The sequence below is a fragment of the Cyprinodon tularosa genome, unplaced genomic scaffold, assembly GCF_016077235.1.
Source record: "Cyprinodon tularosa strain WSP-4 unplaced genomic scaffold, ASM1607723v1 ctg21, whole genome shotgun sequence".
NCBI classification, from domain to species: Eukaryota; Metazoa; Chordata; class Actinopteri; order Cyprinodontiformes; family Cyprinodontidae; genus Cyprinodon; species Cyprinodon tularosa.
The window spans coordinates 488,813-509,132 of NW_024038778.1; the positions used below are offsets into that span (position 1 = coordinate 488,813).

The 20,320-nt window shown below is 40.1% G+C and overlaps 1 protein-coding gene and 1 non-coding gene across 2 annotated transcripts; both read left to right on the forward strand.

Moving 5' to 3' along the window:
- Positions 1-127: 127 nt before the first annotated feature.
- eif3ba (eukaryotic translation initiation factor 3, subunit Ba) lies at positions 128-16,982 on the forward strand. Its single transcript, XM_038285293.1, has 19 exons — positions 128-357; positions 3,880-4,072; positions 4,167-4,286; positions 4,370-4,427; positions 4,505-4,633; positions 4,707-4,864; positions 6,275-6,406; positions 7,714-7,780; positions 7,868-7,914; positions 7,995-8,205; positions 9,367-9,439; positions 9,903-10,025; positions 10,113-10,191; positions 10,385-10,523; positions 12,340-12,465; positions 12,546-12,623; positions 13,705-13,813; positions 13,911-14,023; positions 16,452-16,982. The coding sequence occupies exons 1-18, from the start codon at positions 258-260 to the stop codon at positions 14,009-14,011; spliced, it is 2,043 nt and encodes a 680-aa protein (XP_038141221.1). The 5' UTR covers positions 128-257; the 3' UTR covers positions 14,012-14,023; positions 16,452-16,982.
- On the forward strand, positions 10,232-10,312 carry LOC119783721. The gene has a single exon (XR_005280842.1). It is a non-coding gene; the product is annotated as a small nucleolar RNA SNORD60 (small nucleolar RNA).
- Positions 16,983-20,320: the final 3,338 nt, after the last annotated feature.

The following is a 20,320-nucleotide window of genomic DNA, read 5'->3' on the forward strand; positions in this document are numbered from 1 at the left end:
CAAGGTTGTAGATCTTTATTATTCTTGTGTCACCTAACGGTTTAAATTTCCCGTTGGCTACCCATCCCTATAGTATATAGATCTGTGTTTTCTCCGCAGCGCTCTCACGCGCCTACTAGCCGCTTCCGTCACTCTGTTTCCGCCTCTTCGTCCATTTTCGCACATGGTGCCGCACCGGCCGATCATCGCTAGCCTCACGTTTTCCAGGGATTCCTTTCCCCTCTGTTCACAAAAGCTTCATCTTTTGGTCTCGGTAAATGCAAGATACGGCGGCTATGGTGGATGACCCCGAGTACGAGGAGGAGGAGCCCTCCTTCAGCGACCCGGAGGACTTCGAGGATGACATCGAGGATGAGGGTGAGCGGCGGCAGGAAAAACGCCGGCTTTCCGGCCTGTTGCTAACCGTTAGCCAATATACTAAGGTGGTGGGAATTTAGACGAACAGATGACTAACTTAATTGCATCTTATTTATTGGAACTTAATACATTTATAAATGCCATAATGGCTAGATATTCTGTCTTGACGAACTGAAATAAACATTTTCTCCTTGAGGACCCCTCATTTAAACGACCGTTGTAGCCTCTCCCAGTCCATCCGTTTTTTTCTTTTCTTTTTTTTTTACTATTAAACTGAATGTTTTTAAGTCTTGGCGTATATCGGACGAATAATTCAAAGCATTACATTTCCAATTATTTGACCTAAGGAAACATATGGTTAAAATGGTCTCAGACCCATTTAGGAGAATTCCTCCTATTTAAATGCTAAATATGTTTTAAAAACCACCAATAAGTAATGCATAAAATATTTAAAACTTCATTTTAATTATTATAAACATACTCCCACCCCCCACCCCAGTAAAACTTTAATTTGTTCCCTTGTTTGACATCAGTGCATGTATATGAAATAATATTCTGCAAATAAGAAATAAAAGTGAAAAATATAAAGGAAGGCCCAAATGTTAGCCTTTTTAATCAGAAGAACAAGGAGTTTTAACCCTTTATAGGGCCTCAATGAAATCCTTTGAAAATCCAAATTTCAAGCCAATAGTGTTATTTGAATCCAGGAAAAGACCTTATTACCTTTGTAACATAAAAAAAAATATGGATATTTTGATGGCAAACAATGTCAATATAATAACAAGAAACGCCTACTTGCCTGAAAATATTAAGAAAAATAACAAAAGTGCTTCTAGAAGAAATTCATGAAAAACACTCAAAGTGAAAGAAACTAATTTTTTTGCTCCAACATAACCTCAGAGGCATTAATGCCGATACTGACATTTTTTTGTTTATAAACCTAAGTATAATTGTTAACTAGGCTTATTTCCTTTTTAACTTTTCAATTAACTTTTTACCTTTTTTTTCTCCACTTTTTTTCCACTTAATTTACAGTAGGTAATATATCATTCAAGGGCTCATCTAATTGGTCAAATGCCAAAATAAGATGTGCAGTATCTTTGCTGAATGGCTGGATATAGATCTTGTGCTTCTAGACCTCACAAAGGGAAGCGGGGGACTCCATTTGTTAGAGATATGCAAGTGATCAAAAACAGTAACTTGCCCTGTAAAGGGTTAGAAATGCAGCAGTGTTTCCATTTGTAATTGACTAGAAAGAAATTCACAAAAAAAGCTACAGATGCTTGGGAAGGACTGGAGAAACTTGCTTTCTGCAGCAGAAGTAAAGATCCACAGATACTGTTTTGTTTTTTTAAGGGGGATGTTGATTTCTTTTGACATCTGCCTGACCAATCCCCTTTAAATACTGCTTATTTTATTTTGAAGGGCTGATTTTTGAAGCTAATATTACCTCCTGGTCCACCGTTTATATGATTACAGATGAACTTATAGTAACAAATGTTACGCAAGTCTCGATTAAAACAAATAGCAACATTTATTAACAAATCAAAGCAAACTTTGATAACTGGCGGCAAATGTAAGGAGCTTACTTAACCTCAAGGCATGGCTGCTGAATGCACCAATGAATTAGCCAATATCTGCCAGTATGGTGTAAGACATCCAACAGAAAAAACATTAATATTGACTGGTAGGGCTGCAACTAACAATTATTCTGCAAATCGATTAATCTATCGATTCGTTTTTTAATTCATCGATTAATCATCGGACAACCAACAGTTCCTTATAGACGATTTTTACAAAATTGAACCAGGTGAAATTAAAATGTTGCCACTTGAGTAGTTCTAGATAGAGCATACTGATTGACGTAAAAGTCTGTTTACAAGAATTTTTTTTTTTTTTTTTTACAAATTTGATGTCATTACTGCTCTAAGTGGGTTTCTTTGTCAGCTAAAGGCTCATTTTAGAGTCTCTATGCTCCAGTTAATCATTCATTACTAAATAAGTTGACGATTATTTCAATAATTAATTAATCATGATAAATAAGATTGTTTCAGCCCTACTCGTCGGCCAATGTATCGGTCTGCTTCCAAAGAGGAGTATTGAATCTGTAATAAAGTCTAAAGGTTTATATTTTCTAGTTTGATTATAACATATTAAGGTGTGATTTACATGGTGTGTTTGTTATTTATTTTAAATAGAAGAAATGTCTCCAAAGCCAAAAGATAGCAGAGACAGGGAAAACCAAAACATGTGTATTACTTTCTCTCCAGTTACATTAACATCTTTTTTTTTTTCCTTTACAAGTTATTTCAAAAAGTGACATGAATAATTTTATCTTAGAAATTTATTGTAAAAGCGTTCACCTATAGCTGGGGCTGGGTATTTAGTTAAATAGAGATGGAAGTATGTTTATGGAATAGATTGATAACTATTTATCAGACCACATTGTGTGGAAGAAAATAACCTAAATTAATACATTATTGTACAATTACTTAAAAATTAAACCATTTTTGCATTGTATTCAAATGCAGGCTGTTGGTTGTCATTGACGCAAATTGGGGGAAGTTCTATGTTTTGGTCCATTTGAAGATTAAAAAAATGTTTCTGTACCTGTAGATCGCCAGAGGTAAAGCGGCCGTTGGATAATTTTGCCTTTATAACTGATTTAGAAAGCATCAGCCCATTTCTTAATTTGAACACACCCACATTTATGAGCAAAGGGATTCCAAAATCTAACCCTGCTTTAGGTTGTTTGATTAAATCATTGGATACATGTTGGTCTATATAGTATCTAATACAAATTTTATTTTAGCCTTTTTTTATACCAGATTGCAAATGCAGCACTCTGGAACAAAAACCTTTTTTCTAACCACCTGAAGGGTTTTATATTCTCTTTGATTTACAAAATGTAATGGATTTTTTTTTCCATATTTAACAGTGGATGAATACCAATAAATCACTTAAAAAGATTACAACATGACTAACAGGTGATCATCAGGAGGAAAACAATAAATCCAAGATGGTATGCATTAGTTAAGTACATGGATATGTCTTAGAAAGTTGAACCTTGTTATCAAATGAGTTAAAAGCAGGTTGTAGGCGATGAATGTCCAAAATGAGATGAATCCAAGTTCACATGTTCATTAAACCCAAAGATTTAAGGATTTTACTGTTATCATGCATGAGGCAATGTAGACATGATGGATTTAAACTGGATGGTCCTGAAACAATTCACCGATATTCATTCTTCATTTAAATGGCACCAAAAATAAGTTTTGATGCTTTAAATACTAGTAACATATTTATAGAACCCATGTTTATTTGTAACTATAGTTAAAAAAAAGAGAGAGAGTAAAACAGTTTCTTTGGCAGATAGTCAGTCGCATAAATTCTTACAAAAGAATAGTGTCCCACTGCCCAAAGAAATTTGAAGATAATTGACGAGTTAACGGGTTATTTAAAACAAAAAAAGCTGGTGTTCACTGGCTGAACCAATGAGTCACTTCTGTTTGTTAATTTCAGAGCTCTTGGAGGACGTCCTAAGGGAGAAACCTCAGGAGGCTGATGGGATCGACTCTGTGGTTGTGGTGGACAACGTCCCGCAGGTCGGCCCAGAGCGGCTGGATAAACTGAAAAACGTCATACACAAGATCTTCTCCAAGTTTGGCAAGATCACTACCGAGTTTTATCCTGAAGCCGAAGGCATGACCAAAGGGTAGGACCCGTCTGGGCCTTCTGCTCCCACCTTTTTCTTTGTTTGTTTTAGTAGCTGGAGTTTAAGATGCTAAGTGGACTCTCTCTCTTGGTAGGTACATCTTTTTGGAGTACGCTGCTCCCACTCAGGCTGCGGAGGCAGTGAAGAATGCAGATGGTTACAAACTGGACAAACAGCATACATTCAGAGTCAACCTCTTCACTGATTTTGATAAGTACGTGAAGCATCGGTCATTTGGCCTGCATGCATCCCTATCACATTAACTAACAAGTTCTCCCTCTTTTATCCTGTTGTCAGGTATATGAACATCACTGATGAGTGGGAAGCTCCAGAGAAACAGCCCTTCAAAGATTTTGTCAGTTTTATTTTGCTATCTCTTTGATTTGTGTCGTTTTAATCAGGAAATCGTTGTTAACTGTTTTTTCTATGCAGGGTAACATGCGTCACTGGATCGAGGACTCAGACTGCCGGGACCAGTACAGTGTTATCTATGAAGCCGGCGAGAGGACGGCCATTTTCGCAAATGATGCCAAAGACCCGATCTTGGCTGAGGAGAGAGCGGTACGTAGCCTGCAGCCTTACGTAGGGCGAGAGGATATGCAGAAGCCTTAAATATGTCTGTGTTTGGATGCAGCGCTGGACAGAGACGTACGTTCGCTGGTCTCCCAAAGGCACCTACCTGGCCACCTTCCATCAGCGTGGCATTGCATTGTGGGGCGGAGAGAAGTTTAAACAGATCCAGAGGTTCAGTCATCAAGGCGTGTCCCTCATTGACTTCTCACCATGTGAGAGGTAAGCTATGAGGTTTTTAGATAGGTGGCTCCAACACATCAGGTTTTGCACTCTCATTGTCTGACTTGTTAAAAAAGATAAAGTCTTTTCTCCTTTTTGACAAGCACATCCGGGTCAATAATCATCGCTATTTTAGATTATGGCGATGCAATCAACAAGACTGCCTCCATGAATGTTCTCTGTAAACTCAGCACATTTAACTGGAAACCTGTTTTGTCAAAAGTCTGTCTGCTAGCACTCGTGGCGTAATCTGGATTGATTTATCAACTGGCCATCACTTTGTTCTCAGAGGATGCTGCATTGGTTTAATTCCTTAATCTTTGCAACCTTCTCTATAGTTCCAATAACCGCCTCAGTTTACACTGCAGTAACTTGGAACTTTATCCAACAACCACTTCAGAACTCTGCACACCTTTAGTTGTCTTCTTTGAATTTCCTTCCTCAAATGACCAGAACGTGTTGAAGAATACACTAAAGCTTCATACTTTAATCCATGTCTTTTTAGCTCTTCATTAACAGAACGGGTGAATAGATATTTTATATTGTGGGTTGTTTTTCTTACTGCTCGGTAAAAACGATCAGTGCTCCTATGTGTTGTTCCTGAAGTCTTAAACAGCACAGAGGAAATTCACCAGTCACTTTTCTGAAACTCCTCCTGAACCTCTCTAAATATAGCAACAACTTCGCTGGCAGTCGGGTCTCGTGCTCTCTCCCCAACCTGCTCCCCGTCCTCTGTGCTGTAAATACTGAACCCAGCCAAATGCTGTATAGCACCCTTTTTCAATTTCAGTACCAAATTAGTAGCGGTATACCAAGCAACTCTTCTCTGGAAGAGAACAGACTTACTCTGACTGAAATCTTTCTCCTCTCCTGCCCAAATAATGGTGGGATAATCGGATTTCATTCCCATAATAGACCGTTTCACTGCTGTTTTAGGCTGTAGCTGCTATGAAACATTCTGAAGTCAACGGTTTACTGGTCTTGTTTCACCTATTTCTGACCCATCCTAGAGCTGCCCCCTCCTCCCTTGCTGGGCGAGGTCACACAGACGACTGAACTGAAAGGTCTTTTGCAAATCCCATCAAGTAAGCTGAACATGGAGCGGTTATTCATTAGATTAACAAGCTATCCAGAACTCCTAAAAGTTCCGATTCTATTGTTGCAGCAGAACTCTGTTAGGGAGCATTAAGAAGGATCGGCCCACACAGCTTCAGCAGATGTGATTACATTAACACCAATCAGACCAAGACGAGATTAAGCAGGAGGCTCAGGGTAATTGAGGTTTTTGTTGGTATAGTGGAACCACACCTTCAGAGAATTATGGAAGTAAATCCTTTGAGTTCCCTGTAGAGTTGAAACCAAACATCACCGTCTGTCTGAATCTTGTTTGCGTGTGTTTCTTCCTTTTAGGTATGTAGTGACATTTAGTCCATTGATGGACACCAAGGAGGATCCACAGGCCATCATCATCTGGGACATCCTGACAGGACAGAAGAAGAGAGGCTTCCACTGCGAGAGCTCAGCACACTGGCCGATATTCAAGTCAGAACTCCACCTTCTTTCTATAATGCTACCTGATAACTAGGGATGGGGATCGAAACCCGGTTCCATCAAGGACCCGGTTCCACTTTTTTCAAAACCCGAAAATCAATAACGTTTGGGCTTATCGATACCGCTATCGAGTCTGGTCGTTTTGTTTTTTTTTTCTCCCGGAGGTCCTGTAACATAATTGTGTGTGTCTCGAGTCGCGTCACAGCATTTAAATCTAATCAATCCGATCACTGCAGCATGTCCACCAATGTTTTGGAATGAAATTGTAAGCAAACAGATATTAAAAGTAAAACAAGTGAAGTCTGGCAGTTAACTTCGCTTGCGACTCGAGGATGAATGAACGGACGAAAAGGTCTATAGTTTGGCTTAATTTTACCAAGCTCAAAGATAAAGAAGAAGCGAAATGCAACTTATGTTGCAAAATCATCTCTTTTAAAGAGGGGAACACAACCTCAATGGCCAAGCACATTAATATTGTGCATCAAATAAAGGCCAAATGCAGTACCTTCGACTGTCTCCGGGTTGAAAAGACTCCTCCTCCTCCTGCTGCTGCCGCACCATTGTCTACCCGTCTTCATCATCCACTCAGAGTACCGCTGGTAAGCGCGCACACAGACTTTGAAGCTTGTCCGGTCAGTTAAAAATAGTAATTGTGAAATCCGTATTGTAATCGGCAGCATACAAGCTAGTTAGCTTGAAAAGTAAACAGTTTCAGACGTGCTGCGTGATGATGTGTTCAGATTGGCTCAGTAAAACGACAATTAGGTTATCATGATGCGTTCAAGTGCAACGTAAAGAAAAGGGAAATTGAGTTTTTGGCGAGAAACATGAGTAATAAAGTTGTATATTGCTCTAATTATTTTAGAATATATAATTAAACTACTGATGCCAACATTTATTAAAAATTACATTTAATTTAGAATATGATTATTTGCTAAATATTTTCCTAATCACTAAAAACATGATGAAAAGTGACAGTAGACAATACATTAACCAACAATTGTGAAAATGTATATATTTTTTTTAAACCAAAAGAAGACCTTTCTTCAAAATATAGGACATTTCTTCAAATAAATTTTTTTCCCACTTCCTTTCTGTCTGTTAAAAACATATTGTCGCATCGTCTTTCCACCAAATAACAGAAAAGTATCGATAGTGGCATCGATAAAGACTCGGATCGATAAGAAGTATCGATAAAGGTATCGATATCAATAAATATTAACGATCCCCATCCCTACTGATAACAAAGGTTTGCCTCTCCTGTAGTGATGAGTGTAATTGTAAATGATTGCTTTCAGATGGAGCCATGATGGGAAGTTCTTTGCAAGGATGACTACAGACACGCTAAGCATCTATGAGACTCCAGTAGGCAATCTAAAAAGCAGAGTTCTATTTTCAACATATGTAGAAACATGATCCTAAAGGAATATTTCTGCTTTTTTCTTTCTGTAGTCAATGGGTTTATTGGATAAGAAAAGTCTCAAGATCACTGGGATCAAGTAAGATATACTGAAATGTTTTTATCAGTTTTGCAAAAAAACTTTTGCATGCATAGAGAGTATTTACTTTTTTTCTGCAGAGATTTCTCTTGGTCTCCTGGAGACAACATCATCGCATTCTGGGTACCCGAGGACAAGAACATCCCTGCAAGAGTGACTCTGATGCAGCTTCCTTCCCGGCAGGAGATCCGTGTCCGCAATCTCTTCAACGTCGTCGACTGCAAGCTCCACTGGCAGAGAAATGGGGATTACCTGTGTGTTAAAGTGGACAGGACTCCTAAAGGAACACAGGTACTAGAAAAGAAATGGGGAAGCTGCTCACATTTTAGATTGCAAATAACTTAAAGGTACACTATGCAACCGGTGTTGATTTTCCAGCGAGACTCCCCCCAGAGGGCGAAAGTAAAAGTGCACTGTCGTAAATATGCACCGCTGTTCTCCTGGTTTCTCCGTCAAGCCAGGCGCGGTTGTTTTGAGCTTAGCAGACAGGCGAACGCAACGAATGACTAATGCTGCGTTCACACCGCAGCTGGCGCGACAGAAGCAGCGAGTTTACATGCAAAGTCAATGGTTGACGCGCGTCAAGGAGCAGCAGGCCCAGCGCGTCTGAGCAGCTGAAGCAGGGAGAGAGACACAGCGCTGATGATCAGAAGCTATGATCTCTCTCCTCTTAAACAGTTTATTGACGCCTAAATTAACTTAAAATGCAGAAATCTGCCGGCAGAATATGCAGTTTGGATTATTTAGATGAAAAACACCTACCAGCTGCCGCGGTGAACCGCGAGGACGTGACCTGGCCAGAGGCTGCTGATGAAGGGGTTCCTTCTGTCGGCGCACCGCTGGTATGTGGGGGTCTGAGCGGCTCCGACAGAAAAAATATTGAAGGCAGGATAATAATCTGAATGAACTGACGGCACTGATTACGTTTTCAGGTGTATTTTCTCATTTAAACACACTACTTTATTCCAAATGATCACAGCAAATATAGCTGCAAGGCAGAGAAAGGATAGTGAAGCTCCGCCCAACGCGCGTCAGACACACTTTTGCACCGCACAGCCAGAGCGTCAGAACTAACTGGTTCAAGCACCAAAAATGAAGCAGCAGACACGATTTTGCTGCGTGAACGTAGCATAACTGCACAAAGATCGCCACTGTGCTTGCAACGAGAATGCTTTTAACTGGGGGGTGTAGCAGTTCTCGCCGTAAAGCAAGACTGACTCTCACGAGACTTCTGAGCCTGTGGGTGCGGGTCGGTGCTCCTGCAGTTGCAAGTGCAGTATTTCCCCCACAGACCACCAGGGCGGCCGAGAATACCTTTGTTCAACCTGAAATGACTCATTTAATCATCCAAAACGTTATGGAACACATTAATTAACTGAAAAATGTTGCATAGTGTGCCTTTAAGAAAATATCCTAATGTTTTTGTGTGTGTGTGTGTCTCCATGCTTTCAGGGTGTTGTGACCAACTTTGAAATCTTCCGGATGAGGGAAAAACAAGTCCCTGTTGATGTGGTGGAGATGAAGGGTAAGAGCACACAAATAGTGTTTGTAATTCTTCCCCCTTTAAAAAAAAAAAAGTAGCATAGAACCCTGGTAAGGAAAAGTTTGGAACATTTGTTTTAGTTTGGATAATTCAATTAATTGAATATCCACAACCAGGAAAAGTACCGGTTATACTTTCTAAGATCTATTTTTCTTGATATTTGGTTAAAATGTTTTTATATTTTGTAAAAAATATTTGTTAAGCTGGACAGAGCAGAAACGCTCTTCGATTCTGAAGGTTCTGTTTATTGGCTCCTCTATCCCCTTTTCTTTCTGTCATGCTTTTCTTCAATCTTTCCTCCATTTTATTAGTTTTGTCAATGAAGGCTTGAAGACTGATCACTGAAGAAGTGTCGTATAGATATGCAGTGTAGTTTTTATACTTTAGAAGTTATCTAGTTTAAAGTTGTGCCCTGTAAATCTTCTCTCTACCTTTTTCTTTCCAGAAAGCATCATCGCATTTGCTTGGGAGCCAAATGGCAGCAAATTTGCAGTTCTCCACGGAGAGTCTCCGAGAATCAACGCCTCATTCTATCACGTCAAAAACAACGGCAAGATAGAGCTGATAAGTAAGTGAATCCCAGATACACAAGAAGAAAACAGTGTTTTCTAAACTTCTTTTTTAAAGGTAATGTTTGGTTCTGTTTTCTTTGCAGAGATGTTTGACAAGCAGCAGGCCAACAGTATTTTCTGGAGCCCACAGGGACAGTTCCTGGTGCTGGCAGGACTCAGGAGGTCAGATTTAAAAGTGTTTTTGTGTGAAACAAAAAAAAGCAGCCGCTGATGAAAAACCAAACATTTTTCTGACACCTCATATGAGAGCTAAGCTCCTGATTCTAACGCTTTTCTGAGGCTTCCCGGTTTGTTTCCTCTGAACACCAGCGATGCCTGGAAATGTGCTCATCTTCATGTTGATGTCTGTGCTCAGTATGAACGGAGCTCTGGCCTTCGTGGACACCTCGGACTGCACCATGATGAACATAGCCGAGCACTACATGGCGTCTGACGTGGAGTGGGACCCAACTGGGCGATACGTTGTCACTTCGGTCTCCTGGTGGAGCCACAAGGTACGCAGTGCCTCCTGCTGGTAGATGAGAGACTTGTCCTCAGGACTACCGTATTTTCACGACCATAAGGCGCACCGTACTAAAAGGCGCACTCTCAGTTATGTGTGCCATTTCTGTATTTAACACACACATAAGGCGCACCGGACTATAGGGCGCGTTTTTTATATACAGGTACATGTCCTCTACTACCTTTAAATACCTCTACTGCGTATTTAAAAATACAGCGGGGGCAAAACTGGGTATGACTGTGCTTTATTCATGTATTTATTACAAAGTATTAATCAAACTTGGGAGCTGGCCGTGAGTCAGACACATCGCAGATGACAGAGCGCTGTGATCACTCCTAAATTAACGTAAAATCCTGAAACCTGCCGACGGAATATGTTCGCTTTTATTACCGGTATCCTGGTGCCTGCAGTTTAAATTATTTAGATGAAAAACACCTGCCAGCCACTGCATGAACCCGGAGGCTACCCAGCCTAGAGGCTGCTGATGAAAGGATTCCTACTGTCGGTGCACCGCTGGTATGTGGGGGTCTGAGCGCCTCCGACAGAAATAGATAATCTGGATGAACTGACTGCAATTATTAAGTTTTCAGGTGGCCTTTCTCACTTAAAAATATATTAAAACTACTTTATTCCCACTGATCACAGCAAATATAGCTGCAAGATTTAGATTATTTAGATGAAAAAACACCTGCCAGCCGCCGCGGTGAAACCAGAGGAGACCCGGCCAGAGGCTGCTGTTGAATTAAGTTTTCAGGTAGAAAAATAGAGCGGGAGCAAAACTGAGTATGTTTGTGCTTTATTCATTAATTTATTACAAAGTATTAATCGAACCCATCAAAGTCATCATCCTCTGTTTCTGAATTAAACAGCTGCGCTAAATCAGACATGCCAATTTCCCCTTCTTCGCTGTCAGTCACTTTCCGTGCAGCGCGGCTCCTCAGAAATAATGCCTGCTTTTGCGAAAGCTTGAACAACAGAGCCAGCAGACACGTTAGTCCAAGCATCTACAATCCATCCGCAAACGGTGGCGTAACTTGCCCGGCGCTGCCTTCCACTTATCCTAAAACTGTGGTCTCCGTCTGTCACCCATCGCTCCCACGCCGCTCGCAGCCTTACTTTGAACGGCCGCTTCACACCGATGTCGAGCGGTTGAAGTTCCTTTGTCAGACCCCCGAGATAACGGCGAGCACAGCGTTCATTTGATTCACCTTTTTTTTCACATCGGCTGTGAGATGGGCACGCAGCGATGGTGATGCGTGGAAAAAAACACCTGTTCTCCTCACATACCTGCCTCAGCCAAGCTTTCATCATCTCCTCATCCATCCAGCCCTTTCCATTTGCCTTAATATGTCATCAGAGCGCTGTGTCTGTCTCGCTGTCAGCTCCCAGATCAGCTTCTCTGATTTGTTGATGCGGCGCTTCCAGCAGCAAAACTTCAATTTTTCCATCTCGAGCAGCAGCAGCGCGTTGGCGGCGCGCTCCCGAAGCGCTGCGCCTGCTGCTCAAAACGCGCTCACATCAGCTCACATCAGCTGTGAGATGGGCACGCATGGAGTCAGATTAACAGCGATGGTGTGGTGATGAGTGGAAAAAAAACACCTGGTCTCCTTACATTCAGCCACTCTTTCATCATCTCCTCAATGAGGTGGTCTCAAAAGTCGCACTTGCAACACACATAGGGCGCACCGCACCAAAGGGCGCACCGCACATTTTGAGGGGAAAAAAAGACGTTTATGTGCGCCTTATAGTCGTGAAAATACGGTAATGTTGGTTTTCTCTAATGTCCTCTGCCTCCTCTCTGGGATCAGGTGGACAACGCATACTGGCTGTGGACTTTCCAAGGACGTCTGCTTCAGAAAAACAACAAGGATCGCTTCTGTCAGCTGCTGTGGCGACCCAGACCTCCGACCCTGCTCAGTGGGGATCAGATCAAGGTACAGCTGGACCTGAACAATTTGCACTTCTACAGCTGCAACCTGAGATTTCTGATTAAACCTTCTTAAATCTCTTACAGATGATCAAAAAGGATCTGAAGAAATATTCCAAGATCTTTGAGCAAAAGGATCGCCTCAGCCAGTCCAAGGCGTCAAAGGTTTGATTTGTTTGTGTTTTTTTTTGTTTTTCTGATATTAATGCTCTTTGGAAGGGGTTTTTAGACTCATTAAAAGTATGAAACTAGTATATTCATATCTGGATAAGCGTAAGAGGAAAGGGAATATGAATAAACAATTTTTTATTTTATTTTTTGTCAAACCAATACAAACTAACAAATCTATAATTTGTGATCATGTGGTCAATTTTTCCATTAATCAATTATTCCATCTGTTTGTTCCTCTGTCTATCATTCACACCAGTCAGTCTGATCGGCTTGCTCTTCATCCTCTATCAATCTGTTCATCTGTTCGCCTTTTTCCTTTCTCTTGTTTGTCAATATATAGAAAGTATTTTTATTTTATCCTAACCTTCTAGTCTTAAAGTTTAGGCATCTGTGCTTCCATCAATCTTTCCATCCTTCATTTCAGACTGGGTCTAATTACATCCTCATTCCTGAACAATCCACTCAACTTTATTCTGTTTAATTCATGTTATTTATACGTCCCCGGAGGGTAACACATTAATACAACATACTTCAGAGAGAGCTCAGTGAGATCATCCAGACAGATTAAAAGCGTTCTATCTAAGGAGATCCAGATGATTACATCCTGTCATTGACTTTGCAGGATTTGCTCCTCCTGGAAGAGCATTTAGTTACACTGGGTGGTCTCTTTCAATGAGTTGTTGACAAAGAAAGAATGCATGAAGGGACAGTGGAGAGGAAAACTCCTCTTCAACAAGAATAAACCTTCAGTAGAACCAGGCTCATTGTGAGTGGCCTTCTGCCGACTGAGGGTTGGAGCAGACAAAACGAACACTAGCACTGATTTGGAAGTACTTCCTATGTGAGAGGAAAGCCTGACAGTAGACGATCTTCAGACTGTGGAATCTGAAGTCTTTAAAAGGGAGGGGTTTACCATTAAAAAAATTCTTATTTTCTTGTCCATTGAGCTTGTTTCTTTTTTTGTCTAAATGTCTGATCCTAAAGAAACTTGGTAGTTTAATTGATGATTTTGTCTGTGAAATTCTGACATGGTGTTTCTGATGGAGCTCTCTGTGTGTTCTGACTGTGCGAGCAGGAGCTGGTGGACAAGCGCAGGGCCATGATGGAGGAGTACCGTCGCTACCGGGAGGAGGCGCAGCAGCTCTACCATGACCAAAAGAGCATCCGCCTTGAACTCAGAGGAGGTGGGAAATAACTCTCCTTATTTTTTCCACCATCAATCAACCCTTTGTGGTCATTGGGGTCAGGTTGGAAACCGCTGAGCTCTCCTCGTGTCTTCAGGTGTGGACACCGATGAGCTGGACAGCAACGTGGACGACTGGGAGGAGGAGACTATTGAGTTTTTTATCAACGAAGAAATCATTCCCCTCGGAGATCTGTAGTCCGCTACGCAGGTAAGTTCTGAGCAGATGCTGAACTTATTGGAATAATAATTACTAATGGGATGCATTAATGTTGCACATTAGATTTTTAGGATTTATAGATGCATTTATACACAGATTTAATAAACATAAGGTGCACTCTATGCTGGAAATGCATTTCTCTGCTGTAATGTTAGAAACCATCACAGGTTTGTTAGTCCTAAAGTCCAGAAAGGTAATTTTCTTTTTTTAATTCTTAGTTCTAAATGAGTATAGAAAACATTAAGATTTAAATGAAATATGATTTTTGATATTGTGTAGGACAAATATACAGGTGCTGGTCATAAAATTAGAATATCATGAAAAAGTAGATTGATTTCAGTAATTCCATTTAAAAAGTGAAACTTGTATATTATATTCATACATTACATACAAACTCATATATTTCAGATGTTTATTTTGTTTAATTTTGATGATTACAAATGACAACAAATGAAAATCTCAAATTCATCATATCAGAAAATTAGAATATTACTGAAGACCAATAAAAACAAACGATTTATAGAAATGTTGGCCAACTGAAAAGTATGAACATGAAAAGTATGAGCATGTACAGCACTCAGTATTTAGTTGGGCCTCCTTTGGCCTGTATTACTGCAGCAATGTGGCGTGGCATGGAGTCGATCAGTCTGTGGCACTGCTCAGGTGTTATGATAGCCCAGGTTGCTCTAATAGTGGCTTTTAGCTCTTCTGAATTGTTGGGTCTGGTGTATTACATCTTCTTCTTCACAATACCCCATAGATTTTCTATGGGGTTAAGGTCAGGAGAGTTTGCTGGCCAATTAAGAACAGGGATACCATGGTCCTTCAACCAGGTACTGGTAGCTTTGGCACTGTGTGCAGGTGCCAAGTCCTGTTGGAAAATGAAATCTGCATCTCCAAAAAGTTGGTCAGCTGCAGGAAGCATGAAGTGCTCTAAAACTTCCTGGTATGTGGCTGCGTTGACCCTGGACCTCAGAAAACACAATGGACCAACACCAGCAGATGACATGGCACCCCAAACCATCACTGACTGTGGAAACTTTACACTGGACTTCAAGCAACGTGGATGAAGTGCCTCTCTTCTTTTCCTCCAGACTCTGGGACCTTGATTTCCAAAGGAAATGCAAAATTTACTTTCATCAGAGAACATGACTTTGGACCACTCACCAGCAGTCCAGTCCTGTTTCTCTTTAGCCCAGGCAAGACGCTTCTGACGCTGTCTGTGGTTCAAGAGTGGCTTGACACAAGGAATGCGACAGCAGAAACCCATGTCTTTCATACGTCTGTGTGTGGTGGTTCTTGAAGCACTCACTCCAGCTGCAGTCCACTCTTTGTGAATCTCCCCCACATTTTTGAATGGGTTTTGTTTCACAATCCTCTCCAGGGTGCGGTTATCTCTCTTGCTTGTACACTTTTTTCGACCACATCTTTTCCTTCCCTTCGCCTCTCTATTAATGTGCTTGGACACTGAGCTCTGTGAACAGCCAGCCTCTTTAGCGATGACCTTTTGTGTCTTGCCCTCCTTGTGCAAGGTGTCGATGGTCGTCTTTTGGACAACTGTCAAGTCAGCAGTCTTCCCCATGATTGTGTAGCCTATAGAACTAGACTGAAAGACCATTTAAAGGCTTTTGCAGGTGGTTTGAGTTAATTAGCTGATTAGAGTGTGGCACCAGGGGCCATCAATTTTGAACCTTTTCACAATATTCTAATTTTCTGATATGATGAATTTGAGATTTTCATTTGTTGTCATTTGTAATCATCAAAATTAAACAAAATAAACATCTGAAATATATGAGTTTGTATGTAATGTATGAATATAATATACAAGTTTCACTTTTTAAATGGAATTACTGAAATCAATCTACTTTTTCATGATATTCTAATTTTATGACCAGCACCTGTATGAATTTGAACCTCTGTGTTTATATCAAATATATTCACAAAACATGTAGTGTAATACACGTTATCATTTGTATAATTATTTTTTGAATGGAAAGCAACTTGAATAAATGGTAAAGAAAATGCCAATCAAACTGAAGTGTGATGCTTATAATGGAAAAGATAATATAGTAAAAATGTTTTGATTTCTAAAATTATTTTTTCCATTATTGAAAGTAAAAACACAATTTAAATAAATTCAGCAGCTCTTTAAAAAACTACATGACAAACGTGAAGCTTTTCCATGTAAATGTATCTTAAGAATGTTTTTGGCTTTTACAGAGCAAAGCTATTTTTGTCGTTGGTCTTGCACCTATGTCCCCAAAACAGCGTAATGTGAAATAATCACGTCATATAATCCAACACTGTTAATTGTAGGCTGTAAAACTCCTAACCTGAGTTTATATTGAGCTATTAGGCTTAGGTTATACGTAGACGTATGAACCCTGTGTCTAATACCTCCCTCTGTGTTGTTTTGCAGCCAATCCGTTTTTGTGTGGAAGAGCGAGCAGAGAGGAACGGAGCATCTGACTGGAGAAGGACGACGGCTCACTGTGAATCTCAAGCTCTTCTCTAGCTTCGATTTTCACCTTCAGCGATATCATAGCAACAGGCCTTGTGGATCAGCAGCCACTTTGAGGGGAAAGAGAACATAAAAGCTGCATCTCTTTGTCCCTCAAAATCTTTTTCCCAATCTTCTCTGTGGAACTTGATATTTAGTAATCATCATTTTTTCAGGACTCAACCAACTGTGAACCTCAGCTTATTGGACCTTCTTGCTGTTGGGGTTGTCTAACAAGCCTCGTCATGCTTGTGTGTTCTTTGGAGGCGACACAGAGTGCCATTCCAATGCATAGAGAAGGTTTAGAGACTGCACACGTAGCCTTGTCAATAAACGTGCTGATGTGGCGTTATAGTGGCCTGTTTCCTCCTCCTTTCAGATTATGCTTTCACACAGGGAGGGGGTGCGCAGTGGGAATAACATTAAATAAACATTTAAACTACAGTACCACCTGGCTCTGTCTTACTGCTTCTTTATTAGAGGGAGGGCTCTTTTCATGTTTTGTTTTAAATGCCAATAAAATCTAGATAGAAGTTTATTAAAAAACATGAACTCTGGAATAAAGTGTTCCTCTGATAACATTCCCATGAAGACATGGTTATAGAAAAGAATTCTGTTTTTGGACTGTTCTTTTTCTTTTATTCTCAAAGCTCCAGAGAAATGCATAACTTTGAACCCTAGTAGAAAAATTATTTTCAGACATTCCAAATGATTTATAAACACATCCAGAAAGCAGAACTTATGCAAAGACTGGGAAAACAGTTGGAATGTGGGTATTTTCCAAGTCTGCATGAGTCTAGGAAAAGATATAAAAACATTTGTATTGAAGTGTGGGTCCATCATGACTTCAAATGTGTAGGAACCAACAGTTCTCATCCCTCTATATCCCCATTTTTGTCAGCATTGAACATGCTTTGCTCAACGGCTCTACATTAAAACTCATTGGTGTTTGATTTTTCATTTTGTTGCCCTAGTATCCTTTAAACAGAACAAATGAAAAGGGGCGGGGACATAGAGCGACTGTCTCTAGGTTGGGACTTAAATCTGGGTCAGACAGATTTAAGTATGAGTCGGGCTGCTCTATCTCCGTACCACTGCTGAATCTATGCTGAAAGGACAATTTAGATGTTACAGCAACTGAACTATTACTTGATAGTGAAGCAGCTGTTGTACCAAATAGTTTTTTACTGAGTAATTTCTTGGATGATGATTTTCTACTTAAGAAAAATAAAAAGGATTAAGTTGTCACAATCTTAGGTACAATTTTGGGTAGTCTAACCATCTCTGTTTTTTTTGATTGGCCAAATTGTATTAGGGCTATTTTTTTCCCCCGGAGGTTTAAAATGCTGTATTTATTTATTTATTTTTTTATGATCAGTCTGATATAAAGATGGACACTAAAGCATTCAGTGTTTGCTGTTGTTGGATGCACAAGTTAAGCACCAACAGAAAGACCTAGTATCCTCCACACATCATTCACACCCAGGATGTTGCTGCAAAGCAGCAGAGACGCACTAATGATCTTTGATCAGGTTATTAAACTAAAACCGAGTATTAAACTCTAAATCTTTTCTGGTGACACGTCATCAGATTCACTGAATACCTAAATTATTGTTTTTAGCCTGTTTTATCCCTGTTTGACCTGTGTTTATTTCCCCCATCTACTGAAATCAATCCCTAGGAAATACACAGCGTAATCCTGCCACTACTAAAACTCGGAGAGGAAAAGGAGGGTTCAGCTTGCTATACATCAATAATTGTCTTCCACTGTAAATGAGTGTTTTTGTCCAATTTGACCCTAATCATCTTTATTGTTTATTCTTTCCTCGATTAAACTGCAAACAGCGCTTATACATTTAACAAAATCCCTCTATGATGACATCATTAATGTGGTGTAGTTTGTTATAGCAGCATTTTATCTACCTCCAGCTGAGAGGAAGCGGTGAAATGAGCTCATCAGGAATTCCTGCTCTGTTCTAGGATGTCCCTGTGGTGAAAGACTGAACTCTGGTAAAAATATCACCACTGTTGGACATAAGTCTCCCACCACCACATGCAAGAAGCAGTTGCACAGCTCTAGTGTCATTTCAGATCCTTCCTCCAAGCAGCTGTTAGCCTTTAAAACCAAACAATCTCAATAAGTGTTAACATTCCTGCTGTTATTTACTCAATTTCATGTAAGCAGGGGGGTGGGGGTATGGATATACAAGCACAAGATGGACATTTCTATAGTCATAATACTCAGTTGCATTTTATGTATCTGGTAAAACTACTTAGAATAAGTGGACTGTAATTTGCTTTCTGTCCAGTTTCTTAGTCCTTTCTGATTTTATATTTTCACCATTGTTTGAAGCAGCATGTTTTACTTGTCCAGCATCAAGCTCCTACAGAGTAACCACTTTCATTTCTCTCTGGTCTGTGCTTTTTACCATTTTCCACCTTATACATTACCTGATACACCTAATGTTACCTGAAATCCTCTGAATCATGGCCATTAGACTTATGCTGCGATTGAAGTAAAAAAAAAGGGTGGCCAGGCAATAAGCAATTTACACTGAGAGGTGACCGAAAGCGGATAGGCTCCAGAACCTCAGGGTCAATCTACACTGTTCCAACAGGAAAATTAACAAGCAAAACATCCATATTTTCTAAATAAAGACAAACTATCCTTTCCTACAGCCTTTCCTAACAAATAGACGCATATATTTAAACATCCGGAATTTCTAGATAAAAGGTGTAGTGGAGAAAACTCAGTTTTAAGTTCTGTGGCATAAATCAATTATCATTGTCATTACTTACCTATTTGTATCAATAAACATTATGCATAAAATGTATATTTACAAGCACTAATATCTACATAAATTGATTATTTGTTAAATTTTTATTAAAATTGTTATTTATCTTTGATTTCACTGAAGACTCCTAGGCTATGTTCACACTGCAGGCCTAGATGCTCAATTCCGATTATTTTGTGAAATCCGATTTTTTTGCATTGCCGTAGAACGCAAGTAGCGCAGTAGAGGATGCAATGACATCACAGGCCAGCATGCTCTATGTTTATGGAAGTAAACATGGATGGTGGTGCCGGGTCGCATCTAGCAATCTTTTTCAACCATAAAAACACAATCTTTTCAATATGGTTAGATTTAAACGCTGCTCTGCGCATCATCATCTGCCATGGTTGTTGTTTTTCTTGCTGCTATTGCGTAGCAAGACCCAGAATAGTGAACACTGTCGGGTATTAATGGCGTTCAGGTCGGATAAATGCGACCTGGACGTTCAGACTCAGGTCGCATTGGAAAAGATCAGGATTCAGGACCACATAGCCAAGTGGCCTGGGTCACATTGGAAAAAAATCGGATCTGTGTTGTTTAGACAGCCATGAAAAGATCAGATACAGGTCGCATATGGGCCAAAAAATCGGATTTGGGTCACTTCAGGCTGCAGTGTGAACGTAGCCCTAGATGACTTGCAGAGATACATAATTCAGACACACATTTTCTCTTTACCCCATATAACACAAAATCTAGTTCTGAAAAGAGCATGAATTCTCTACTTATCATCTTTGATGCTAGTTTATTGATGTGTATAATTAACCACAAAAAAAATAAATGTTTTGAATATACCACTTGAGAGTATTACTGCTTCCACCATCTGTATTAGAGGGAAATAAATGGTAGGGGTGGCCACAGAGGTGGCCAATGATTGGCTGAGGGTGGCCATGGCCACCCCTGGCCCTCCATCTAGCTCCGCCCCTGAATTTTGGGTCTAGTAAAGTACTAATATAT